At 54.8% G+C, this 26,859-nt stretch overlaps 1 protein-coding gene and 1 non-coding gene across 3 annotated transcripts; both read left to right on the top strand.

Annotated features, from left to right (window-relative positions):
- The first annotated feature begins 3,967 nt into the window (after window positions 1–3,967).
- On the top strand, window positions 3,968–25,849 carry SLC47A2 (solute carrier family 47 member 2). Of its 2 annotated transcripts, XM_007174128.3 has the most exons (17): window positions 3,968–4,263; window positions 5,104–5,205; window positions 5,427–5,495; window positions 6,146–6,294; window positions 6,965–7,007; window positions 10,088–10,132; window positions 10,305–10,402; window positions 10,772–10,869; window positions 11,792–11,905; window positions 12,520–12,587; window positions 13,453–13,561; window positions 14,188–14,263; window positions 14,551–14,620; window positions 23,277–23,409; window positions 23,480–23,574; window positions 24,559–24,649; window positions 25,483–25,849. In XM_007174128.3, the coding sequence occupies exons 1-17, from the start codon at window positions 4,141–4,143 to the stop codon at window positions 25,701–25,703; spliced, it is 1,704 nt and encodes a 567-aa protein (XP_007174190.1). In that variant the 5' UTR covers window positions 3,968–4,140; the 3' UTR covers window positions 25,704–25,849. The 2 variants fall into 2 exon arrangements, with proteins under 2 accessions (XP_007174190.1, XP_057392585.1); XM_057536602.1 differs by lacking the exons at window positions 3,968–4,263; window positions 5,104–5,205; window positions 5,427–5,495 and having other exon boundaries at window positions 5,686–6,294; window positions 6,924–7,007.
- On the top strand, window positions 17,362–17,433 carry TRNAE-UUC (transfer RNA glutamic acid (anticodon UUC)). Its single transcript has one exon. It is a non-coding gene; the product is annotated as a tRNA-Glu (tRNA).
- Window positions 25,850–26,859: the final 1,010 nt, after the last annotated feature.

Raw genomic sequence — 26,859 nt, 5'->3', positions numbered from 1 at the left:
TAACCCTGAATTTGGTATTCCCATCCCCTGGAGATGAGCTTAAGCATGGGTGTGTGTGATACTAGAGGAAGTTAGTTGGGGAACTTCTGGGAAAGTTATCATGCTCCCAAAAGTGGCCTGAGACAGAGATTTGAATATGGATGTTGTCACAGGTGGGGGTGAGGGGAAGGGAATGAGATGCTTGGGGCTGCTGCAGCCATTTTGTAGTCATGAAGGAAAGCCAGGGGAGCACAGCTGAGCCAACTGATCCGTAAACACTATGGATCTGATTTCCTGTACCAGTACAATACACAAAGCCTACATTTTCTAATTTGTTCCATCATCTGGATCTTGATCCTGCCCCTACCTACGATGCTTTTTTTTTTTGGAGGGTGTACCTCCCACAGTGCTACACACTGCGGTCCCCCTTCCAACTCCTGCCCAGCACTCGCCTCGTGAGGGTGTCTTTGGATGGATGGGCTGAGAACACAACCTAGGCTGCCTCATAGCAGCACCCCTGGGGCAGGAAGGCTGCCCAGACCTCTGGTTGTCACAGGCTTTGGGTGTCTGAGTAATGAAGGTTTCCCTCCCCTTTTTCTAGACTGTTTTAGAATGTAGGTTTTATTATTCTTCAGGGATGGCAGGGCCAATAGATCAGGAGATGACTACTCACAGTTCCCAAGAGGTGGGACATGACATACAGGCCACTGGGGGAAGCACCAGGGTCAGTCAGGAGGGGAAACATGCGCAAGAGCCTTTCTCGTACTTTCTGGGGAGTAAACGGCTGAGGCAGGGCAAACAGGCTTCAAACCGGCTCGTTTGAATAACCTCAGCCGGCTCTGAGGCCTACGACTGTGCCGCGGTGTCTGGTACCTGCTCTGGGGTGGTTAAGGCAGCTGGATGGTGGCCCAGAACCCTGAGGGACATGGTGGCTGGTTTGCTGTGAAAGGTGCAGAGTTGTTTGCTCTTGTTTGCAGGCAGAGTTGTTCGTATCTCTAGGAATGAGCTGACCCTGGAGGGGTAGTCCCTCTTCAGGGTCAGCAGGGCCCTCCATGTCTTTTCCTGGCTTGATAGCCTGTTTCTTTTTAGCACTGAATAGTATTCATTTTCATTCTTGTAAACTTCTCCCCGGCTGGAAACTCCCCCCTCCCCATCTTTTGGGCTTTGGAAGCCCTTGAACTTGGCAGATCCCCCATGAAGACCCCCAGTCACTGTTGAGGCTTGGCCATCCCCAACCCTTGCCCACCTTGACGTCCCACCGGGACCTGAGCCCAGGCGTTTCTGTGGGGAAGGTGCCTAGTGAAGTCTGGTTGGAGGAGGGAGGGGTGAGGGATGGAGGAAACAGGTGTTGGGCGGAGGTAGAGAGGGAAGCAGTTGCCAGATCTGGGGGGATTGGGGGCTCAGGGGTGGCCTTGGGTGTTTTGCAGATGTTGGTCTTGCCCAGCTGTCCTTTGCCCTGATGATGTATGGGGAGGTGAGGGACCAGGCCAGAGTCCCTCACTCCCCAGTGGAGAGCTGGGTGTTTGGCAGTCACAGGGCAGGGAGGAGGGGTCAGAGAGGAACATTGGCCCCCTGGGCTGGGGGTGCAGGGCTCAGGGCAGCCAAAGGGCAGATGCAACGCCTTTGGGCCTGGTGAAGTGTAACCAAGTGAGGAAAGGTTTGCAGGGGCCCGGCCCCAGCTTTGCCTGGCAGGTCCCTGGGCCGTCAGTTACCTGAGGGCAGGGCCCACAGGCCAGGCCTACCCCCAGGGGGACTCGACCTCTTGGTGCTGCAGGAGTTGCAGCCGGAGACGGCGTCCTCCTTGGATGGCTCTGTGCTGGCATTTGCTGCAGCGCAGCGGGTCTGTGGCAACAGGGGAGCCCGAGGTCCGCCCCACACCCCCGAGGTTGCTAGGCCACCCAATTTGTCCAGGCCAGTGGCTTCTGTTCCGGTTCCACACATGCTTCCTTACTGAGTCACTGAGCCCTTCAGGGCACGCTCCAGTGCCTCGTGGCACAATGAGGCTGCCGGGCACCGGAACCAGCTCCAGGGGAGGCTCCCTCTCCTTGGTTGGAAGCCTCCCCGACCCCAGTGTGTGTTGGGGGCTTGCAGTGACTGTCCACCCCCTTCCCCTCAGCACCCCCACCATTCCCAGGACCTGGTAGCTTTGGGCCCTTCTTCCCTGTGAGGGTCCTGGGCAGGCCTGAGCCCCTCACCGCTCTGCCCTTGTTCAGGGTCGGGGCGTGGGGAGGGGGACGGGAGGGGAGAGGTTGGAGATGGGACAGAGGAGGGGGGCGGGTCCCCGAAGCTGCAGGGTCTCCAGCTCCTCCCGTCAGGAGGGGGACGCCGCTTCCTCTTGTGAGCGTGGGCCAGCCCCGTGGTTAGTGATGGCCAACAGGCAGAGGTGACCTGCGAAACTTCCCAGCTGGGTGTTGCCATGGATGCGGCTTCCTCTTGCACTCCTGGAATATTCCCTCGTCGGGCCAGCTCCACGCCATGAGATGCCAGGCTGCCCAGAGAGGTCCCGTGAAGGAAGACGGGGCCCCAGCGGCGTGCCCACTGACCACAGGCATCCACGGTGGACCATTCCACTCGGGCGAGCCTCGGGGCAGCAGCGGACACATAGACACAGGTGCAGTAAAAGCACTACCCAGTGGCTCCCAGCAGCCCACGTGATATAAATGGTGGCTGATTTAAGACACTTAAGTTTTGGGTATACAGGTGATTCCATTTTTTTATCTGTTCAGCATCCCATCCTTTGGGGGAGCCAACCTGGCCCCCTCCGGGTGGTCCCCAGCCCCCCTCCTTCCCACCCTTTCCCCTCTGTTGCCATCACAGGTTGGCTATGCCCCAGTCTTCCAGAATCTCTTTCTGGGGCTGAAGGTGTTTGGAGCTTAATCATCTCATGGGCTTGCCCTTAAAAACCCAGATTTTCTCATTCTAGCTCAGCTTCCTTCTAGATCACATGCCAACACTGGCCCCTCTCCCCCCTCCTCCGCCCTCCCTCCACACCATCTCAAGTTAGTTTCTCCTGTTTCCACTAAGGAACCACCAATGACACAAACGTTGGCAGGAGGGAGGAGATGGGAGGCCGCTGTGCCCTGGGCCAGGGGCCTGAGGACAAGTTCTCACCTGAGAAGGGAGAGGTTCCCAGGTCCCAGGGTCCGTGGCCCTGTCGCCGAGAGCTGAACTGCTGATCATGTCCAGTGGGGGCTCTGCACGGCTGCCCCTGGCGGCGGTGGGCCGTGGAGGGGGGCTCGCTGACCCCGCAGTTCTCGCCCGGCTGCGGGGTGATGCGCGGGGCTGGCTGCTCTGCTCTGAGACTCCGCCCCTGGGCTGCAGTCCTGGAAGACCGAACTGGGGGCCGAGCCCGCACGCGCTGCACGAGACACGGGGTGAACTTGCAGTCACTGCAACGAGAGGGGGGCGTTCGCTGGAAAAGGCTGGAAGCGGTGGTTTGAAAGTCAACACCTGGGGGGCCTGGGAAGCCCCCAACCCAGAGGGAGCAGTTCCGCCGCTGGTGGAAGGTCGGGAATTCCCACGGCCCTGCCTGGCTCCCAATAGGCTCCGGGCAGCGATCCCGAGAGCAGCCTGGGGACAGAGAGCTTCCGCAGAGGGAAATGGAAGAAGTCGTGGGTTTCCGTCGTCATTTGTGAGACAAGGACCTGCCCTCCGGACGATGAGCTGACACTGACCTGCTTAGTACCCCCCGGGGGGCACCCGGTAAACCCTGACCTCACCTGGTGCCCTGCAGGCGGTCCACTGAATGCCCTCCGTCTGGGGGGCAGAGAGCAGTTGGCCCCTCGTTAGAACTGGCCCTGGGCGCCCCCTCCACCTCACCCCCCCGCCGGAACCTGGCTCTGCCGCCCGGGAGTGCGCTTCTGCCTCTCTTCCTCTGAGCCTGGGAGTCCTCAGGGCCCCCCGGGCCTGCCCACGCCTGTTCCTCCCGGGCCCTTGCTGCTGACCCCCGGGGAGGGGTCAGCCCGGTGATTCTGGGGGCCCAGGGCTCGGTCCTGTCTGGGGCCAGTGGGCCAGGCAGCACGTGGGCCGGGGGGCAGGGCCGGTGCCTTGGGTGGCGACGGCCCCTCCTCCCAGCCCTTACTCATTAGCCAGGCTGCACGGTGCCCCGGCTGGCCGGGCGAGGCTGGCTGCGTGGGTGCTCGGCCTGCAGCGGGGCTCGGAATGGACGGCCCCCGGGACGTGGTGCCCCCGGGCCGAGGGAGCCGCTGCCCTGCCCTCCGCAGGCTGGTCCCCGTCGGCTTTGGGGCCGAGGCGAGGACGCTCTTTGTCCTTTCTGGACCCCTGGTAAGGAGGCGGCGGTGGGGTGGAGGGCCGCCATCCAGGCATGACACGAGGCCGGCAGGGGCTGCTCACGACCTTGCCCAGAAATTGCCCCTGATGACCGTGTCCAGGTGGCCCCAGGGGCTGCTGCCCAGAGCCTGGCAGGGCCTGACCCCCTCAGCAGCGGGCAGCCCCCCTCCTCCTGCCCCCCTCAGAAGGCGCAGGCGTGTCCTCCTTCGGGAACCCACGGGAAGGCTGGGCCGAAAGCCGAGAGGGTGAGTGAGGTCCCCTGCTGCGGGAAGCTGGGGGTCCCCTCTGGGCGTTTGCAGGAGAAGAGCGGCCTCTGCCTGTTTTATTTCCAAAGGGAAAATGGCTTAGATGCATTTTTTCCTGACCATAAAGACTAATAAACATGTGCTCGCTGTAAGAGTTGCAGACAACACGAAAAGTGAGAAGAAACTTCTTTCTAATCCCAGCCCCTGGACAGAGCCGTTCCTAAGGTTTTGGTGTCTTTAACCCCGCTCCTCTGTTTGTGCATGGCCTGACGAGCTGGTGACAATAGCATTGCCAGCGGTACCCTCTCCAGCCCCTGTGCGGGGTGCTGCTTGGCAGGGAGACCAGGGCTCAGGGGTTAATGCAGTTGTGCAGCGGGGGACCCGGGCCTCCCGTCACCCAGTCTGGCTGCTGCAGCAGCCTCGGCCCATGCTCCCTCCCCCACTCTGGGTGACTTGCCCTGTGGCCTCGAGGGGCTTTTGCGGGTCTTTGCTCGGCCTCGCAGGGCCTGGAGAGCCTCTCGCGTGGGGCTGGGCTGCGAGGGGCCAGCAGGGCTGAGGGGGGCCCTTGACCGTGGCCGCCGTCCTCCAGTTCCTCTTCCAGATGCTGAACTTCATGACCTATGTCGTGAGCACGGTGTTCTGCGGGCACCTGGGCAAGGTGGAGCTGGCGGCAGTGACCCTCTCGGTGGCCGTGAGTACAGCCAGGGCCACAGGGACCTTCTCCCTGGGGCTCCGGGGTGCAGAGACAGCCTCAGGGCACAGCTGGACCTCAGGACCTCGCCCAAGGCACCTACACGGTGCAGGCAGGGCCCGGCCAGGACGGGTCACCGGCTGCTGGGCAACCCCCCAGGCGCAGGGTCCCCCCTGGGGCTCCGCCTGACAGGCTGCGCTCTCTCCTGTGTGTGCCTCCAGTTTGTCAATGTCTGCGGAGTTTCCATTGGATTCGGCTTGTCCTCGGCCTGTGACACCTTAATGTCCCAGGTAGGTGGGCCTCCGAGAGCCGGCCAGGGGCAGAGCCAGTCCCTCAGCTGCTGCAGAAACGGTGGGGCTGGGGGCCCACCTGAGGCCCCTTAATGTCCCCTGGATCTGGGAGCTCGTCAGGCCCTGGGCGGGGCCAGCTGTCCCTGGCACGCCCACCCCCAAGGTCCATGTGCTGCAGACCCTCCCCTTGAAGCTGGGTGAGAGAGCCCTGGAGGGAAAGACAGTCCCCTGACCTCGAGTGCGAGGGCCCACGGACAGGGCCTCCTGCTCTCAGGGGCCCACAGCCCAGCAGGGCTCAGCTCTGGGGGTCCTGGTCTCACGGTGGGCCTGGCTGCCACTCACCCCCAGGGAGAGTGGGCAGGTGCTCTCGCGCCGGAGGGCGGCGGGGGCGGGTGGCGATGCCTCCCCCATCGGAGCTGTTGGCGAGCCGGGCACGATGGGCGGATGGAGGCTGGAGCTCAGCAAACAGCTGCTGCTGTCCCTCTGTGAGCAGGCCGAGCCCCCGCCGGGGCCGCCCCGGGCGCGATGGAGGGCTGCCCCACCCCGCCCTGCCGGGCGCCTACGGTGCCAGCCCGCCCCCCAGCCCTGGCAGGGCCCCCGGGGTAGAGGGCAGGTGCGCGGGGCGTGGGCGCTGACCCGCTGTGTTTCAGAGCTTCGGCAGCCCCAACAGGAAGCACGTGGGAGTCATCCTGCAGCGGGGCGCGCTGGCGCTGCTCCTCTGTTGCCTTCCCTGCTGGGCGCTCTTCCTCAACACCCAGCACATCCTGCTGCTCTGCAGGCAGGACCCGGCCGTGTCCAGGTACCCCGGGCGGGGGGGCCCCTGGCGAAGCCCACCCCCGGGCCCCGGGCTTCTCTGGGTCCCGAGGCGTCGCGAGCACGGCCCCTCTGGGGACGTTGCGGGGTTGGTTTGGAGATTCTCCCGCGCAGCGTGCTGCTCCAGCCGTGGCCAGCAGGGGGCAGGCCAACGGCCAGTTTTAACTGAGGAGGAAAAGACAGGATTTGCGTGGCGTTTGCGTTTGTGTCCCAGCGTGTGGTTGGAGCCTCAGAGATGCTTTTGAGGAAGTGAAGGGTGCACCACCCCAAATTCCAAACAGTGGAAACAGGACTGAGCCCAATTTCTGATGAATTACGCGCTCTGTTATTAATTTTAGATTTTCCCCCTCATGGGAACACCTTGTTCGTTTAATATTATGCGCGCTGAATTTGGTTATTTCTTGATGTGACAGAACCTTTTTTCCCCCCTTACAAACCACACGTCACCCCGAATTCAAGTTCCCCAACCCTGAGACCCCGTGGTTGGGTCCCTGGGCCCCTCCTCCTGCGCCTTCCTAGCACGTGGTGGCAGCCTCCCCCGAACGCTGAGGTCCCACTTGACTTGGGGGTCTTGTCTCTGGGGTAGAGCCTGCTGAAGCCTCTCCTCACACCCAGGGGCGCAGGCTGCTCAGCTCAGAGCCCTGGTTCTCCCGCAGGCTGGCCCAGGAGTACGTGCATGCTTACATCCCAGCGCTTCCGGTAAGTCCTCTGCTGAACTTGGGAGGTTGGGCCCACGCTCCCCGAGATTCTGGCTTTCTGCCTGTCTCCCCATCAGCTGGGGAGGCCATCGGCCCTCACGCTGGCGGCCGAAGGGGCCAGAGAAAAGTTCTCATTTTGGTTGGTGCAGATTGAACTTTTAAAAAGTAGAATGGGGACTTCCCTGGCAGTCCAGGGGTTAAGACCCCGAACTTCCGTTGCCGGGGGCACAGGTTCAATCCCTGGTCGGGCACTGCAATCCCACATGCCGCGCAGCGCGGTCAAAAAAAAAAAAAAGTTATTACAATATTATTTTTTTTTAAAAGTAGCACAACATGTTTTTCTGATTAGAAAACCGTTTATGGGAGAAATTCTGGAAAACCTGGGGAAGAAAAATTTCAAATCTGTAATCCCACCACCCAGAGAGAACACAGGTTAATCCTTCTCTCCAGGATTATTTCTCTTCGTGGGCATGTGTGTTCAAACATACAGACCCATGCGTAGTGTGAAACGGGGCCAATGTGTGTATGTTGTATTATAACCTGCTTTTTCCCTTTCAAATAAATATGTCATTAGTCTCTTGATAGGATTAAATAGCCTTCCACAATATCCATTTCAAAAGTGATGTAGTATCCCCTAGTGCCATAATTTATTTTTAATTTTTTTTTTTTAATTTATCTATGGCTGTGTTGGGTCTTCGTTTCTGTGCGAGGGCTTTCTCTAGTTGCGGCAAGCGGGGGCCACTCTTCATCGCGGTGCGTGGGCCTCTCATTATCGCGGCCTCTCTTGTTGCGGAGCACAGGCTCCAGACGCGCAGGCTCAGTAGTTGTGGCACACGGGCCTAGTTGCTCTGCGGCATGTGGGATCTTCCCAGACCAGGGCTCGAACCCGTGTCCCCTACATTGGCAGGCAGATTCTCAACCACTGCACCACCAGGGAAGCCCCCTAGTGCCGTAATTTATTAACCAATCCCTACATGTTAGGTATTTAGGTTGTTTGCAATAGTCACTATTATAAATTAGATTGTGATAAACATTCTTATAGAAAAATCTTTGTGAACATCTGGAATGATTTCCTTAAGATGCGTTATTGGAATTAGAGTTGCTCTGTCAATGGCTTTTGATGCCAGTTTGTACCAGTTCTACCCCCAAGAGCAATATTCTCATCAGCACAGAGTATTATTAAAATTTTTTTTCCAATTAGAAATGTTATTTTAACACGCATTTTATTGCTAACGAACGTGAGCGTTTTTTCATGTATTTGTTGATCATTTGTTTTCCTTCTGTGAATTGTCCGTATCCTGTGCTTATTTTAGTGGGTTCATCTTTTTTTAATTATTTTAACTCTTGTTAAATAATTTCTTAACCCTTTGACATGTCACAAACATTTTTCAGTTTTTCACTTGCCTTCTAATTTTCGATACTTTTGACTTAGAGTTTTTAATGCATACGTAGCAGTCCCATAAATCCCATCCTTTATGACGTCTGTCTTTGGGCTTAAAAACAATGAACCCATTGCAAGATTATAGAAGCATTTGCCTATATTTCCTCTGAACCCTTTCATGGTTTCTGTCATTACATTTAAGACTGTAATCTAACAGACTTTTTCTAAGACTCATTGAATATTCTCTCCTTTCTCTGTTAATTTATTAAATACTAAATAAGCAGTCCATCCCCTCCGATCAGTTTCTGAGATTCGAGCCCCGCCCAGTGGTCTGTGTGTCCACCCCCAACCCATTGCTACACTGTTTGATTTGCTGTGGTTCAGTGCACGCGGTACCAGGTGGCAGTGCTGTTTCGGGGGAGTCCATCTTCCCATCTCCGGCCCCCCCATCCTCCTCTGCACACTAGCACTGGGGACGGAGCTCGTAAGGAGGGGGCTGGGAAGGGGGCGGGGCGGGGTGAATGCGTGCAGGGTGCCCATAGGGGACGCCAGGCCTGGCAGGGAGCCCCAGCCTCACCCTCCTCCCGTCTGGAAGGCCAGTGCCATGAGCTCTTTGGGGCCTGGCCAGCTCCACATTTCTTCTGTATCGTGGAAACCACCTGAAAAGTCTGGTTTTTCTCCTCCAAGCCTTTGGCTCTTCAGACCAAGTGAAGGTATCTTGTCAAACAGGGCCATTGGGGCTGTGTCAGGGGGAAACATCACGTTATCACTGTGGCAGCAACTTTATCAAATAAACAAAGTCCCTCCTGTACAGTGGTGCTGCAGAGTTTAACTACCAATAAAATAAGAATCATAATGACTCTTAATGTTTACATGATGCTTACCTAACTGTTGGAGCACTTAAATGTGCCAAATACTGTTTTGTAAGCACTTTGCAACATTAACTTTGTATATGAATGTATGTATGAATATTAAGGATTCACACGCATGTTATTGTCCCCTTTATAGGTGAGGAAACTGAGGCACAGAGAGGTTAAGTAACTTGCCCAAGGCCACACAGCTCACAAGAGGCAGAGCCAGTGTCTGAATCCAGCTCCTCGCTCTTGCTGACTGTGCAGTGCTGAAGAGAGGCGGAGGGCTGAGGGGAGGGTGCGCCGGGGGTGCAGGCCCCGGGCCAGGCCTTGACAGAGGACAGAAAGGACAGGGCAGTGCCCCCGACACACACACTGACGCACAGGCCCTCTCTGTCCTCCGCAGACAGGGAAAGGCCCACCACCCCTGTGGGGTCTCCAACCTGCTCTGCAGAGGCTGCTGGTGCCACCCCCCTGAGTGCCCCCCGCCCCCTCAGTCCAAGCCCCCCCCCCCCCAGATCCTTGTCTCTGGCGGCTCGAGCCAGGCCCAGGGTGTCCCGACCTGTGGGTTTGGGCTCTGGTGGCCCTTCTGTGAGCAGGCCTGGATCTCCGTCCTCAGCGGGTGGAAGGCCTGGCTGGCAGCCAGGAGCCCTGCGGCTCTCAGGCCACCTCCCTGCTGGTCCCAGGCCAGGGGCTGGAGCGCAGGTCAGCACACAGCCCATCTCTGGGGTCCCAGAGGTACCGTGGTGAAGCAGTTGCCCCAACTCATCCAAGAAGTGTCTGTTACTGTTCGTCTGGTGGTGTTTTGGTAGTTGTTGCTTACTTCATGTGTGTGTTTATTTTATACAGGCAAATTTTCTTTACAGCCTGCTGGCCAAATATCTGCAAAATCAGGTACGGGTCGCTGGCTGCAGCTGCCCCCAGCCCCACCCTGTTCCAGTGGGCAGGGGTGCCCGGGGTCCCCTCTGTGCTTTGCCCCGTCCTGATCGCCACACGGGGGCCCTCGAGGAGCTGCGTGTCCCCAGCCTTCGTCCACCCCGCTCAGTCCCACCCTCACCTACTTCAGGGCATCGTGTGGCCCCAAGTCCTCAGCGGCGTCGTGGGCAACTGCGTCAACGGGCTGGCCAACTACATCCTGGTTTCCGTGCTGGGCCTGGGGGTCAGGTGAGCACCGGGGCTGGGGGCCGCAGGGGCCTGGTCGGGAGCCCTGCCCGTGGAGTGCCACCCCTGACCGGGCAGGCTAGTCCCCGTCACGAGAGGGACTGCGGAGGCTGCCCGTGCGTTCCAGCATCCGGGGGTCGTGGGGAACTGGGGGCTGCTGTTCCCTCGGGTTCTGGGGACCCGCCACCAAGGAGACGGGGCAAGGAGCCGCTGCCCACCCCTGCCCAGCCTGCCCGAGGAGGCCCAGAGTGGGTCCCTCCCGGGTGGGGCCCATCCTGGGATGGGGGTGCCGGCAGAGCCAGGCCCGTAGCCCCCCACCGCCCAGGGCCGGACTCAGCCGTGGCCCCAGCCCTGCCCTCCCTGCTCTGCCAGGGGCTCGGCCTGTGCCAACACGGTCTCCCAGTTCACGCAGGCTGTCTTCCTGCTGCTCTGCATTGTGAAGAAGAAGCTGCACCTGGACACGTGGGCAGGTGTGAGGGCCGCCCTTCCTGGGGGCTGAGCGGGCAGGTGGCAGGCGGGGTCCCAGCTGCAGCCCGTTGCAGGAGGCCTGGCCCGGGCCCGCCCGCACGTCCCTCAGGGCCCCCTCCCTGCCGCCCCCAGGGGCCCGGGCTTCCCCATCCAGTGTGTCGTGGGGTAGGGCCCTGCTGCGGACAGGCCCTGCAGCGTTCTGCGGGCTCCCTGGTCTCGGGCTGGAGACTGGAGGAGCAGCGCGGGTGGCCGGCAGTGGCGGTGCCCACGTTGCTCGGTGAAGCTTCACGACACCTCGTTAGCCCCGAGCCCCGTTATTTACGTGGAGGAAGCTGGTGCAGAGGGCTTGTCATTTGCCCCGAAGGCCAGAGGTGGTACGTGGTGGAGCCTGGACCGGACCCGTTCCCAGGCCTCAGGTTCTGAGCTCTTAGCCCCTGAGACCCAGCCACGCGGCCAGTGAGCTCCTCTCCCAGCTGCTTCAGGAGCAGCTCTCGGGCCTAGTCCCTCGTGGCTGCACAGCCCTGCTGCCTCGCGAAACCGTTTGGCACCTTGGTGTCGTGCAGTCCTCCCAGCAACACTTCCGGGGAGGAGGAGATAAGGACTAAAATTTTCATACGAGGGAACGGGGTCCAGAAAGGACGGGGCGGTTACCCAAGACCCTCTGGTGTCACAGGCTCGCAGCCCGAAGCGCCAGGGGCGCTGGCCGGGCATCCTCCTCCCCCTCCGGCCCCCTCCGGCCCCCTCCGGCCCCCTCCAGCCCTCTCCAGCCCTCTCCAGCCCCCTCTGGCGCTGGGGCCGCTGGCCAGCCCCCGCAAGACGCCAGGTGCCCGGGCCGAAGGCAGTGGGCGGGGAGGTGGGCGGGGCAGTGGGCGGGGCGGGGCCGCAGGGTGGACCGCCGCTCAGCTGGCGGGTCTCTGCTCCTAGGCTGGTCCAGCCAGTGCCTGCAGGACTGGGGCCCCTTCTTCCGCCTGGCCGTGCCCAGCATGCTCATGACTTGCATTGAGTGGTGGGCCTACGAGATCGGGAGCTTCCTCATGGGTACGTGGACAGCAGGGTGCGGTGAGCCGCGTGGGCCGCCCCGCAGCTCAGGACCCCCTCCCCCGGATGGGCGGTACCCCAGCCCGGCCCGTCTCCCCACCGGGCCGTGAGCTCCCGGCGCTGCCCGGCGTAGGCCTGGCACTGAGTGGACGCCCGGGCGTGGTGGTCAGTCAGCGAGGGAGTGAGGTTGAGTAGGTGTGGGCAGCACCTGGCACGTTGTGTGCTCACCAGCGGACTCAGTCCAAACAGCCAGGGCTGGGGTGGCCCCAAGAGGCTTTCCAGGCCACCCCTGACCCAATTACAGGTGAGAACATTGACCCCGAGAGTTAGACGGTCCAGAGTCACCCGGCAGGGCTGAGAACTGAACTCTGGCTTCCTGCCCCTGGTCCAGTTTTTCCCTTCCTCATCATACCTCGTACACAGAGGAGAGACCCTGACCCTGTAACACCTGGGCAGGGGTCTCCTGGAGGGCTGGAGCCCAAGCGGGAGCGTTCTTTGCTGCATCTGCCCTTGGAAACCACTGGCCCCTTGGCCCCTGAGCGAGGGGCTTGCTGTCAGCCCAGGGCTGTGGGCTGGCCGGCCGGGCACTCACCGTGTCTCCCACCACCCCCCAGGCCTGCTCAGCGTGCTGGACCTCTCTGCCCAGGCTGTCATCTACGAGGTGGCCACTGTCGTCTACATGGTGAGGCTCGATGGGGGCGCCTTTGCCATGCCCTGCCCCCAGCCCGGCCCCCTGACGGCCTGGGGGTGTCAGAGGAGGGGGGGGCTGTCCCCTCAAAGGCTGTCTCTGTCTCCCGAGGGACTCTCTGGACCTCCTGCACCCACCAGGCCCAGGCCCTGCCAGACACACGTGGCCCACGGCTGCTCCGCTGAATTCACGATGTTGCAATTGTTTTGAATTAATTAGCACCATTTAAAATTGGGAGATTTCACATCACAATCTAGATATTTGCATTTTCTTGAAAAATGGGACATGCCATTTAGCAGTGAGCCCACGTTCCTGCACACCCCAGCTGGTGGGGGCTGGGGGATAGTGGCCCTCATGAGGGCATTTCCTCGCGTCCACCGTGGTCCCTGCAGCTCCTTCCTCTCCCCCAGACACGTGGGTTGTCCCGTGTCACTCGTGTAGCATCTGCCAGCCTCCTGGGGCATGCAATCTGTGACCCTAGCTTTAATCAAGGGAGTTACAAAAATCTACATGCACTAAACTAATTTATAAGGTGATTCTTGTTACGGATGGCTTTCGCTGAATCTTTTTTTCTTACAGGGAACTTTTCTAACATAGTTAAGACCACATCCACCTCTTTAACATGCGTTTACTCGTGAGTTTCTGGCAGCGCGTTGATTTTGGTTGCCTGTGATGTCTGACAGCGCGGCCCGGTGGGTTTGGCTGGCCCTGGGTAGCCCACCCCACCTCCCAGGTCTCTGCCTGTCGCCAGCAGCCTCGCGGGCCCCGCCCCCCTGGGACACATCCTGCCTTGCTCCTTCTCGGCCCCTGGGATAGGAGGGGGGCTCTAACCACCGCACCTTCTTTTCTCTGATCACAGATTCCCATGGGGCTCAGCATCGCGGTCTGTTTCCGAGTGGGGACGGCCCTGGGAGCCGCAGACACCGTGCAAGCCAAGCGATCTGCCGTCTCAGGCACCCTCTGCATGGGTGGGTGGGGTCGGGGCCGAGGCCGGGGAGGGCCTGGGAGCCAACAGTTCACCTTCCAAACCTGTCATACCTGCCACGTGGCCTAGAGCAGCCCCTCTGACGAGCAGCAAGCCTGCTGTGCCCCTTCCGCTCCTTCCCTGCCGCTGGGGTTCTGGGCTGTCAGTTTCCATCACTTAGTGCGACTCTGGGAAAGCCGGTCCTCCTTCGAGCCTGCCCTGCCGCGTTTCCAGGAGCTTGGGACCTGCCCATCCCAGCCCTCAGCGTGGCCCCGTCTGTGTCCATCCTGCTTGTGCTTTCTGTGGCCGCCAGGCTCAGATCAGCTCCTCATGGAGAGCAGTGGCTCTCAGGCTTCAGCCCTGGGGGTGGGGTAGGGGTGTGTGTGTGAAAACACAGAACCCCACCTGCCAGAGTTTCTGACTCCGTAGGTGGGAGGTGAGGGTCTGAGAACATGCGTCCTCTAACCAGCTACCAGTGGTGCTGCTGCGGCCGGTGCAGGGACCCCACTTTGCGAACCACAGGAGGAAGGGCATTTCACACGTGGTGCCCTCCTTACCAGACCACAAACGAGGGTCTTAGTCCAAATGAACGTGGGGTGGAAGCTGGGCTGTGCCTTTGGTCTCTTGCAGTTGGCACCTCGCTGGCCGTGGGCACCGTGTTGAGCCTCCTGAGGAACAAACTGGGCCACATCTTTACCAATGACGAGTAGGTAATCAGTTCTCTCACTCACTGCTGGGGATGCCAGGTGCGCCCCGGCTGGTCCCCAGAGACGCCCCCTCTACCGCTCACCTGTCGGTAGACAGGGCACCCACCGAAGGGCAGGGCAAAGTTTGGGGGCTCCTCGGGGGGTTAAGACGTGTGTCCCCCAGACACAGGGAAACTCAAGAGACAGGAGCACCTGTTACGTTGGCGTGGGGCAGGGGCGGAATAGAAGGGACACGAAGGGCGCGCCAAGGATGCGCTCGTGTCTTACCGCTCCCGTTCTCCTGCAGGGAAGTGGTCGCCCTGGTCAGCAAGGTCCTGCCGCTTTACATCGTCTTCCACCTGTTTGAGGCAGTCTGTGTGAGTCCTGCTCTGACCCCCCCCCCACCACGTTCATGCCCCCTCCCCGAGGCCGGTCAGGGCCGTGAGCGTTAGCTCACCGATTCGCAGAGAGGGCTGACCAGAGAAGACGTGCCCGAAGTGTCTGCTCGTGTTGGTTCTGTCATTCAAAATAACGAGCCCCCTTCTGCCGTGCAATTCCAACACGCCAGAGATGCACGCAGATGAGCAAAATACTGAACACTGGCCCCAGTGTAAACTCACTAATCCGTTCCTTCCTCGTGCCCCAGAGCGGGGGCGGGGGCCAGGAGCAGTTGCGCCAGTTGCCAGAGCAAAGGGACACTTCGGAGGAGTGGGTCAGCCCAGAGTCCAGCGGGCCTGACTTTCTGCTCCTTTGATCGCTAAAGGGCAGGTCCCATTTAGTGCAGATTTGAATTATGTGAACTTTCAAAAGCGTGGCATAAGGAAAGAAAGCACTAAAGTCTCATTTGATAAGCAGAATTTGAAATTCTGGGTCTTCTACTTCACATCTCGGGTGACGTGAATCTTTCAGGAAGGCATCCCGAGCGTAAAATCCACATCTCTTCATGGAGCGAGTGCTTAGCTAGCGGCACAGAACACTGGGGCAAACACCTGCACGAGAATTATTATCAACTCTTATGGAAAATAAATAACCTTGGGAGAAACTATTCGTGGAGGAATTTTCCAGAAGCCCCAGTGCTCTCTGCCCAGTTCCCTGTATGTTCCAGGACTGGCCTTTGAATTTAGCCGGGCTAAACCTGGAGCATATTTCTGACCTCAGCAGGACCGCTTGCTCTGGGCTGGTTTTCGTCATCAAATCCATAGCTTTTACCGCAGAACATTAAGAGAAACTATCTTACGAATTCTGTTATTGCTTTTGTCATGGGCTAGTGTTAAGGACACTGTTATTACTTTTTCTCTAGCTCCAAGGTGAGGCCACAGCTGAGAGATTCCTCCTGCAGTGTAAGGTCGGGGAGAGCTCTGGCTTCTAAATGTTCTGAAGGCAGCACCTCTCCGTTCAGTTTGCCCACCAGGGAACCCGAGGCAGACGTACAGTTAGCAATTGCGAGGGACCTTAGAGCTTGTGTATCTGCATCTATCATCTTTCCCCCTGGCTAGATCTATATCATTCTTTTATTTTTATTTTTATTTATTTATTTTTATTTTTGGCTGCGTTGGGTCTTCGTTGCTGTGCGTGGGCTTTCTCTAGTTGTGGCGAGCGGGGGCTACTCTTTGTTGCGGTGCGTGGGCTTCTCATGGCAGTGGCTTCTCTTGTTACAGAGCACGGGCTCTAGGTGCACGGGCTTCAGTAGTTGTGGCACGTAGGCTCAGTAGGTGTGGCACATGGGCTCAGTAGTTGTGGCATGCAGGCTCTAGAGTGCAGGCTCAGTAGTTGTGGCGCACGGGCTTAGTTGCTCCGCAGCATGTGGGATCTTCCCGGACGAGGGCTTGAACCCGTGTCCCCTGCATTGGCAGGCAGATTCCTAACCACTGCGCCACCAGGGAAGACCCAATCTATACCGTTCTTAATTTATGTGTTCCATGGACCTAATCTTTATTTTATATTTTTTATAACTTTCTTGAGTTGTAATTTACATACCATAAATTCATGCATTTTAAGTACATAAGTCAGTCCTTTAAAATAAATTTATACTTGTGCAGCCAGCACGGCAATCCAGTTTTAGAATATTTTCATCACCCCCAGAAAATTCCTGGGGCCTGTTTTGAAGTCACTCCCTGCTCCCATGGCCAGCCCTAGGCAATCCACTGACTTGCTTTCTGTCTGTGTGAACTTGCCTTTTCTGAATATTTCATAGACATGGAATCACACAGTATGTAGTCTTTCGTGTCTGATTTTGTTCACTTAGTGAAATGTTCTTGAGGTTTGTCCATGTTGTAACATTTTTCAGGACTTCATTTCTTTTTTGTGGCCGAATGATGGTCCATTGTGTGGCTGTAACATGTTTTGTCTACCCATTCATCAGGTGAACACTTAGGTTGTTTTCAGTGTTGGCTGTTGTGACTAAGGCTGCTGGGAACATTCACGTACAAGTCATCATGTAGACGTATGTTTTTGCTCCTCTTGGTAGAGTCCTAGGATTTGAATTGTTAGGTTGAAGCATAAGTTTATTTTTAACTTTCTAAGAAACCATTAAGCTGTTTTCCAAAGCAGCTGTACCATTTTACATTCCCCCCAGCAATATATGAGGATTCCAGTTCCTCCCCCTTCCTTGCCAATTCTTGGTATTGTTTGTCTTAAAACTTTAAAAACAGATTTTATTTTTAAGACCAGTTTTGGGTTTACAGAAAAATTGAGAAAATACAGCGAGTTCCCATAAACCCCTCTCTCTCCTCCTTTCCCCTTTTATTTACATCCGGTATTAGTGCAGGACATTTGTTTAGTTGATGAAAGAATATTGATACATTATAATTAATTAAGTCCATAGTTCCCCATAGGGTTCATTGCTGGCATTGTACATTCTATGGATTTTGACAAAGGTATAATGACATGGACCCACCATTATAGAATCATACGAGATACAAACTACTATATATAAAATAGTTAAACAACCAGGTCCTACTGTATAACACAGGGAACTGTATTCAATATCCTATAATAAACCATAATGGAAAAGAATATATATATATATATATAACTGAATCACTTTGCTGTACAGCAGAAACTAACACAACATTGTAAATCAACTATACCTCAATTAAAAAAAAAGAATCATGGGAGTTCCCTGGTGGTCTAGTGGTTAGGATTCGGCACTTTCACTGCCGTGGCCCGGGTTCAATCCCTGGTCAGGGAACTGAGATCCCACAAGCAGTGTGGTAGGGCCAAAAAAAAAGGAATAATATGCATAATTTCACTGCCATAAAAACCCTCTCTGCTCCCCCTATTCATTCCTTCCCTTCTCCCGCTGTCCCCCTCCCCTACCCGCTGGCCATCCCTGATCTTTTTATTGTCTCTGTAGTTTTGCCTTCTCCAGTGTCTTATAGCTGGAGTTAAACAACACGTAGCCTTTTCAGATTGGCTTCTTTCATTTAGTCATGTGCACGTAAGGTGCCTCCACTGGGTCTTTTCATGGCCTGGCAGCTCGTTTCTTTTTAGCACTGATGCTTCACTGCCTGGACGGACCACATTAAAGGGCACTGTGGTTGCTTCCAAGTTTGGCCAATTATGAATAAAGCTGTGAACATTATTGTGTAGGTTTTTGTGTGGACATAGTTTTCAACTCTTTCTGCAAATACCTGGCTGCGTGATGGTTGAATAGCATGGTAACATTATGTTTAGCTTTGTGAGAAATTGCCCAACTGCCTTCCAGAGTGGCTGCACCGTTTTGCATTCCCGTCAGCAGTCAGCGAGAATTCCTGTTGCTCTGCATCCTTGCCAGGATTTGGTGTCGTCAGTGTTTTGATTCTAGTCATTCTAACAGGTGTGTAGTGGTGTCTCATTGCTGCTTTAATTTGTAACTTCCGACTGACACGTAATGTGGAGCATCTTTTCATACGCTTCTTTGCCATCAGTATGTCTTCTTTGGTGAGGTGTCTGTTCAGAGCCCATTTTAAAATTGGCTTGTTTCCTTATTGTTGTGTTTTAAGAGCTTTTGTATAGTTTGTTTTTAATTTTTATTTTTATTTGAGTATAGTTGATTTACAATGTTGTGTTAGTTTCAGGTGTACAGCAAAGTGATTCAGTTATACATATATACATTTTAAAATGCATTCTTTTCCATGATGGTTTATCTCAGGACATTGAATATAGGGCCCTGTGCTACACAGTAGGACCTTGTTGTTTATCCATCCTGTATATAATAGTTTGCATCTACCAACTCCAAACTCCCAGTCCATCCCTCCCACACCCCCCTCCCCCAATAATTCTTTATATGTTCTACACACAAGTCCTTTATCAGGTATATGATTTGCAAGCCCAGTCTGTGGCTTGACTTTCATTTTCTTATTTATTTATTTTAAAAATAACTTTTATTTTTATTTTTGGCTGCGTTGGGTCTTCGTTGCTGCGCGCGGGCTTTCTCTAGTTGCGGCGAGCGGGGGCTGCTCTTCGTTGTGGTGCGCGGGCTTCTCTTGTTGTGGAGCACGGGCTTTAGATGTGCGGGCTTCAGTAGTTGTGGCACATGGGCTTAGTTGCTCCGCGGCATGTGGGATCTTCCTGGACCAGGGCTTGCACCCGTGTCCCCTGCATTGGCAGGCGGATTCTTAACCACTGTACCACCAGGGAAGCCCCCTCATTTTCTTATCTTTTGAGCTGCAAAAGTTTGCACTTTTAATGTAGTCCAGTTTCTCATTTTCTTTTCTTTTATGGCTCACGCTTTTGCTGTCATATATAAGAAATCTTTGCCTAACCCAAGGTCACAAAGGTTTTCTCCTATGAATTCTTCTAGACATTTTATAGTTTTACGTCCTACACTTATGTTTATGATTCATTTTGAGCCCATTTTTGTGTTTGGTACGAGGTAAGGGTCTAAGTTTATTTTTTTGTGTGTGGATATTCAGCAGTCCCAACACCGTTCTTGGTGTGTGAAAGGCTATTCCCTCCCCAGTGAATTATCTTGGCACTTTGGTCAAAAATCAATTGATTGCAAATGTAGTGATTTATTTATAGATTCATAATTCTGTTTCATTAATTTATATGCCCATCCTGTGCCAATACTACACTGTCTTAATTACTGTAGCTTTATAGTGAGCTTTGAAATCAGTTGGTATAAATCTTCCAACCTTGTTCTCTCTTTTTAATTGCTTTTGTTCTTCTAGATCCTTTGCATTTCCATATGTATTTTAGAACCAGCTTGTTAATTTCTACTAAAAAGCCTGCTGGGATTTTGAAAGGAATTGTGTTGACTCTACAGAACAATTTTGGGAGAAATGTCATCTTAACAGTATTGTTAAAATGGACATGGAATGTCTCTCCGACTAGTTAGATTTTCTTTAATTTACCTTAGCAATGTGCTGTAGTCTTCAGTGGTCAAATCTTGCACTACTTTTGTTAAAGTTATCCCCAAATATTTTGTTCTTTTTGATGGTATTATGAATGGAACTCTTTTCTTAATTTCATTTTTAGGTTGTTCATTGCTAGTTTATAGAAAGATAATTGATCTTTGTTTATTGATCTTTTATCCCTGACCTTGTTAAACTCATTCTAGTAGTTTTCGGTGTGTGGAGTCCTTAAGATTTTCTACATATAGGATCATGTCATCTGTGAATAAAGAGTTTTACTTCTCCCTTTCCATCTGGCTAAACCTCCAGTACGATGTTGAGTGGAAGTGGCAAGAGCATACACCTGTGCCTTGTTCTCGATGTTAAAGGGAAAGTATTCAGCCTTGCAGCATTAAATATGTTATCTGTAAAATTTTTATAAATGCCCCTTATTGAGGCTGAGGAAGAGCCCTTCTCCTAGTTTGAAACATTTTCTCATGAATGCGTGCTGGATTTTGTAGAATGCTTTTTCTGTATCTACTGAGATAATCATCTGGTTTTGTCCTTTATTAATATGGTGTAATTACATTAATTGATTTTCAGATGTTTTACCTTGCATTCCTGGGATAAAACCTTCCTGATCATGGCGTATATCTTTTCTAATATATATCACTGAATTTGGTTTCCTAGTATTTTGTTAAAGATTTTGTGTCTACATTCATGAGAGATATTCGTCTGTGATTTTTATCTTTTCCTTGTGATATCTTGATCTGGCTTTGGTATCAGCATATCATTGGCCTCCTGGAATGATTTTGAAAGTGTTCTCTCCTCATATCTATACATTTTGAGTTTGTGAAGGATTGGCATTATTTCTTCTTTAAACATGTGATAGAATTCACCAGTGAAGCCATCTGGGCTTTTGTCTGGCTTTTGTCAGAAGATTTTTAACTAATTTAATTTATTTACTTGTTATAGGTCTATTCACTTTCTATTTCTTTTTTTAAAAATTTATTTATTTTATTTATTTTTGGCTGCATTGGGTCTTTGTCGCTGCGCGTGGGCTTTGTCTAGTTGCGGTGAGCGGGGGCTACTCTTCATTGCGGTGTGTGGGCTTCTCATTGCAGTGGCTTCTCTTGTCGTGCAGCACGGGCTCTAGGCGCACGGGCTTCAGAAGTTGTGGCACGTGGGCTCAGTAGTTGTGGCTCACAGGCTCTAGAGTGCAGGCTCAGTAGTTGTGGCGCACGGGCTTAGTTGCTCCGTGGCATGTGGGATCATCCTGGACCGGGGCTCGAACCCGTGTCCCCTGCATCGGCAGGTGGATTCTTAACCACTGTGCCACCAGGGAAATCCCTCACTTTCTATTTCTTGTTGAGTTTGTTTTAATAATGTGTGTCTTTCTAGGAATTTATTCACTTCAACTAAATTGTCTAAATCTTTGGCATGAAGTTGCTCATAATATTCCCTTACAATCCTTTTCTTTAGGGAAGGTAGTAATGTCTCTCCTTTCATTCCTAATTTTGGTAATTTGTGTCTTCACTTTCCTGTTTTCTTGGTCTTACTTTACCAAGATCAAATCCTTAGTAAGTGTTCATCAGTTTTGTGGATCCTATCAAAGAACTAGAATTTTGATTTCATTGATTTTTCTCTGCTGTTTTCTGTTGACTATTTCAGTGAATTCCACTTTAATTCATATTATGCTCATCCTTCTGCTTTATTCAGGCATAGTTTGCTTTTCTTTACTGGTTTCCTAGGGTGGAATATTAGGCTACTGATTTGAGACCTTTCTTTTCTAATATGGCTGTTTAAAGCTATACATTTCCCTCTAAGTATTGCTTTAACTGCATCTCATAAATTTTGATATATTGTATTTTTTTCATTCAAAATATTCTAAAATTTCTCTTGTGATTTATTTTTTGACCCATGGGTTGAGAAGTGTGTTGTTTAATTTCCAAATATTTGGGGGTATTTCCAGAATTCTTTCCGGTAGACATCTCTAATTTAATTCTGTTGTGGTCAAAGAACATCTTTTGTATTAATCCAGTCTTTCTAAACATATTGCGAGTGCCAAGTCATAACCACTAGACCGCCAGGGATCTAGATGTACTGAGGCCTGCTTGGTGATGTACCATAGGTCCATCCCAGAGAGCAGCCTTTCCCCAAGGACTGCTGTTCTGTTTAGTCTTGCCTGTGATCCTGTCTCCTCCACAAACTGCAGCTGCTGTCTCTGCTCAGTTTTGTATTTTGTTTTTCTCGTTTTTATTTTTAAGCTTAGCTTCCTAGGGGTCACCCCTCTGTCTGCATAGCTCAGTGTTCAGCCAGTTACTGTTTGGAGGGGACATTCAGGCACCTCTGACCGCTGGTAGGGCTTCCGTTCTCTGCTGAAGGAGCCGAGTATGGGCCGGGGCCCACTCAGAGTTCAGGCTGTTTTCAAGTCTGCCCCAGCTTTTGCTTTCTTCTGGGTCCTCTCGTGTCTCTTCTGTGCATGTGCACAGGCTCCGCGGTCCAGGATGTGTGGGAGGCTTGGGCCTGCTACAGCCTCTGCTACATGCATGCTCAGCCTCTGGTCCACGTGGGACAGAGAACTTACCAAGCATCCCCTGCCCCAGCTGTTTCATCTCATTGGAGCTCCCTGTAAAATCGCTTGTCCACGGGTCCACTGCTTCTCCATAACAGGCCCACAGCCTCAGGCTAGCGGGCCCACTGAAACTGTCTCTGTAATTCACAGTGCTCTAAAGGGCTTCTCAGCCTTGGCACTACTGACTTCTAGGACGGATAACTCTTTGTTGTAGGGGGGCTGCCCTGGGCATCGTAGGATGTTTCGCAGCATCCTGTCCTCAGCCTGCTAGATGCCAGTGCACCCCCCACCCCGAGTTGTGACAACCAAAACCAGCTCCAGACATTGCCACATGGCCCCTGGAGGGCAAAACCACCCCCCAGATTGAGAAATACTGGTCCAGAGCACATCAATCGTAATTTGGCAGAAGCCTTTTTTTAACCAAAAAGGATCATCTTTTATGTCATGATATATATTAATGAGAAACATGTTTGCTATATTTTAAAGTTGAAGAGGCACACGTCTCCTACCCCCAACGCATTTACCTCTTTGCTCAAATGTGGGAAAGCAAACCACGCAATACTCCCCATCCCTCATCTTAACAAAACACTAGTAACCGAACATCTGTTGATCAATAGTGCTGTCTGGGGCCCGCGGGCAGGAATGCAGGCACCTCTAGAAGCTGGAAAAGGCAATGAAGCAGATTCTCCCCGGGGCCTCGAGAAGGAACCAGCCCCACCTTTAGCACAATGGGACCATTTCGGCCTTCTAATCTCAGGAACTGTAAAATAATCCACATGTCTTGTTTTAAGCCACTGTTTGTGGTAACCTGGTGCAGCAGCAACAGGAGACCTACACACAGTCCGGATGAAGCGAGTTCAGTTTCCCAAGCCGGTGGGTAGTCCGTCACCAACTTCGCCTTCCCTCTCCAGGGAGGCAGTCAAGGTGTCGACCGGGGCTCTGGAGTTGTGTCCGAAATGCAGCGGCTTCTGCGTGACCCCGCGCAGGCCCCCGCTGGGAAGGAAGGGGGACAAGGGCCCATCCTGGTCCCGCGCTGTGGACTTAGACGAGGCCAGGCCCCATAGATTCCTGCGGAAGCTTCCGCTGCTGAGACCCCCGTCAGCCTCCGCGTCACCAACCCCGGCCCCCTCTGCCTCCCCGCAGTGTCTCTACGGTGGGGTCCTGAGAGGGACCGGCAGGCAGGCCTTCGGGGCGGTCGTGAACGCCGTCGCGTACTACGTCGTCGGCCTCCCGCTGGGCGCCGTGCTGACCTTCGTGGTCGGGCTGGGGATCACGGGTACGTGGAGCGGGGCGAGGCGGGGGCCCCGGGCGGCCATCAGACGCCCCCACTGCCCCGTGTCCTGCAGGCCTCTGGCTGGGCATGCTGGCCTGTGTCTTCCTGGCCGCCGCGGCCTTCGTCACCTCCACCGCCTGGATGGATTGGAAGCGCGCCGCGGAGGAGGTGAGTGCTGCCCCCCCGACACGCCGGGGGGCGCTCTGGGCTAGGACTGCGGGTGTCATGGAGACGGTGCGGCGCCAGCGGCGCCCCATCCAGGTACCGCTGGAAACCCCGCCAGGCGCACAGAGGAAACCTCAGCAGACTCGTCTGAACGTGGGTGAGCCCCGAGGGTGCTGTGACCTTGGAGGGGGTGACGACAGCGCCGTGTCACCATCCTCTCGGAAGAACTGAAACCGGGCGGACCGGCACTTGCTCGTCAGAGGCGTTAAAGCCACAGCTTAGGCTGCGGGCTGAGCGTGGAGGGGGTGTCCTCAGACCGAATCCCCGCGGAGTGTGGGTTTGCCTTCGTGTGTGGATCCAGTCCTCCTGACGTCTGAGACGACGGATTAACACAGACCTAGAACACCACCGCTGTGAAGTCCCCCAGAAGGGTGAACACGGGCAGACCTCCCTGTGCCGCGCTTTGTAGATGCTGTGGTTTCTACAGGTTGAAGGTCTGGAGCGAGCCCACGTTGAGCAAGTCTATCGGTGGCATTTGCCCAGCAGCATTTCTCACTTCATGTCTCTCTCACATTTTGCTAATTCTCATCATGTTTCAAATCTTCTCATTATTATCTCCCTCATGGGGAGGTGTGATCACTGATCTCTGATGTCACTATTGCAAAAAGCTGATGGCTTGCTGAAGCCTCAGGTGATGGTTAGTATTTTTTAGCAAAGAGGCACTTTTTAGCTGCGGCAGGGACAAGGCTTTTTTAGACATGATGGTATTGCGTGCTCAACAGACTCCAGTATCGTGCAAACATCGCTTTTATATGCACCGGGAAACCAGAAAACCCCTGTGAGTGGCTTTGTTGTGACATCCGCTTTATTGCAGAGGTCTGGAGCCTCCGAGGTGTGCCTGTGTGTGACCACGTCCTGCTCGGCCGGCCGGGCACAGCTGAGGCCGGGGTGGACAGCAGGCCAACCGGACGACTCCGTCTCCTTCAGGTGCAGAAACGCGTGGGGCTGCCGCCCCAGGCCGCTGAGAGCGCAGCCCCCAGCCTCAGACCCGGGCCCGAGAGAGCGGTCGTATCTTCAGGTAACGCTGCCCCGCGTGCTCGGGTGACCGGGAACCGCGCGAGCCCCAGCTGCCTCTCTTCCTCAGCGTGACAGTGACGTCCGTCCTAATGCCAGGAGGGTGACACTAACGTCCACTACCTAAGAGGCCCCGGGAAGCAGGCCCCGTCCCTCCCCAGCCTGGGGGGCAGTGAGCCTCGGTTCCACTCAGATGAGGGAGCGGGTTGAGCGCTTAGGTCTCTGCCCCGTCATCCTGCAACTGCAAAGGCAGGGGATGAGGTCGGAGCACGGGCCGTTGGACCCTAGAGCGTGTTGTCAGCGCTCACCTCCAACCCAGGGTGGGAGGCCTGCAGGCGTGGGTTGGGCAGGTCGGCCTGGCTCGACTCAGCAGCGTGCGGGCGCTTCCCGCCGACCCCCCGAACCCCACCAGGTGGCGGCTCTGCTGCCCCGGGGCAGGCGCTGGTTATCACGGCCCAAAGCCCCGGTTATCCTGGCCCAAAGCCCCGGTTATCCCAGTGCCCGTGCCTCGTCCTGCGGTGGGGAACCAGCTGCAGACTCTATGGGCTTCACTTGTCACGAGGGAATGTGCAAAGGCAGCTCGACTAAGCGTTTCATACGTGCCCTGAGGTCACTGGTGAAGGTTAGGCATCACACAGGCTCAGACAGGCACACGCGTCTGATCTCATCTCATTTTAGGGACAGCCTTTCCTGCGCATCCCACGTAGTTCCCTCCTCTGGTCGTGCCGTAGAGAAAAGGCAGGCGTCTCCTGCTGTGAGGCGCAGGCGTCGATCGTGCACCTCCAGGCACCCCCCGCCCCGCCCCCATGCTAAGCTGGCCCCTGTTTGCCTCTGCAGTGGCTACGGGCAGCTACCCTGGCGTGACCCTGACAATGTACTCAAGGCCCGAGGCCCATCTGGACCTCTTCGGGACTCCGGAAGCAGCCCAACCCCTGCCAGCTCCCCCTGGCAGACTGTCGGCCAAACAGCTGGCCATCCGCCGAGGGGCTGCTCTGGGGGCAGCGACGGGCACGCTGGTGGTGGGGCTTGTCATCAGGGTCCTGACTGCCAGGCCCTAGCAAGAAAGGAAGCAGAGAGTGGCTGCCCAGCCCACGTCCTCAGAAACAGACCTTCAGCCGGTGCCTCGTGTGACGTGACGGGTCTGAACTGCGGCGAACTGCTCTTTAGAAGGCCTCAGCTGACTGGACGACGAGGCTCCTGGGGGTGCTACCATTATTCAATAACGTAAATGGCTTCAAACTGGAGATTTCAAATCAAAACAAAATGGCAAATGCCACTGTTACATTAAGAAGTGCATATTTCTAGGCTGAGTCTGCTACCCAAGTCTGTACACAAAGCCTTTGTGAAGCTCTGGAAAGGGGGCCAGCGGGCCCCGTGCAGCAGCCCACCTCGCAGAGACCCCCATCTGCGTCCTGCCCACGCACCCTCCGCAGATCCAGGCGCCGTGAGGCCCCGACCAGGGCCGGGCTAGTCACCTGTCCTTCGGTCCTCTCGTGGCATCAGCATTTTCACGTATCACAGACCTTGAGAAACACCTTTCATACAGTAGCGATAAGATATAAACAAGGGCAGCGAGGCCCAGACCGTTGGGCCACGTAGCCTCAGGGTGGAATCTGATGCTGATCCGAATTCTAGGATGCTTTTGCGGCCTGGGACTGTTGACCATTTCTGGGCTCCAGGCCGCACACCGCCACCCAGTGGGGGCAGCCTGGCCTCTGTCGTCATCAGCCCCTTCAGCATCAGTAGCTATAAACACACCCACAGACAAACGGATTTATTGATAAAGGTCAACAGCAAAAAAGGATGCGGAGTGCAAACCCTGGTTCTGAAGAGCCAGCACGCCATGGATCCTGCTCCAGGCCCTCCGCCCACAGGAAGGCAGAAGCCTGCACCCTCATCTGCGACGTGAAGACAGCTTCTGCACCCAAACACAACGACCAGGTACAGAACACAGCAAAGTCACATCAGGTGTCCTAAGGTTGAGAGGTATTGAGGAAAAAGGACTCCATGCTCAAGTAAGTTTGGGAAACAACACACACCCGCACTTCAAAGGTTCCGTAGGCCTGGGATCTTTAAAATGCTGATGTGCTTTACAAACCCCTAGGATCCTGCTCTAGGCAGGATCGGCAGTGGGACCAGTTTTTGTGTAAAATCTTATGGGATTGGTGTCTCGTGAATGTGCTTACAGAAATACTTGTTTTGGGTCAGCAGATG

The sequence above is a fragment of the Balaenoptera acutorostrata genome, chromosome 20, assembly GCF_949987535.1.
Source record: "Balaenoptera acutorostrata chromosome 20, mBalAcu1.1, whole genome shotgun sequence".
Classification (NCBI taxonomy): Eukaryota; Metazoa; Chordata; class Mammalia; order Artiodactyla; family Balaenopteridae; genus Balaenoptera; species Balaenoptera acutorostrata.
The sequence above is the reverse complement of the archived record's forward strand: the minus strand, read 5'-3'. Positions and strand labels throughout refer to the sequence as shown.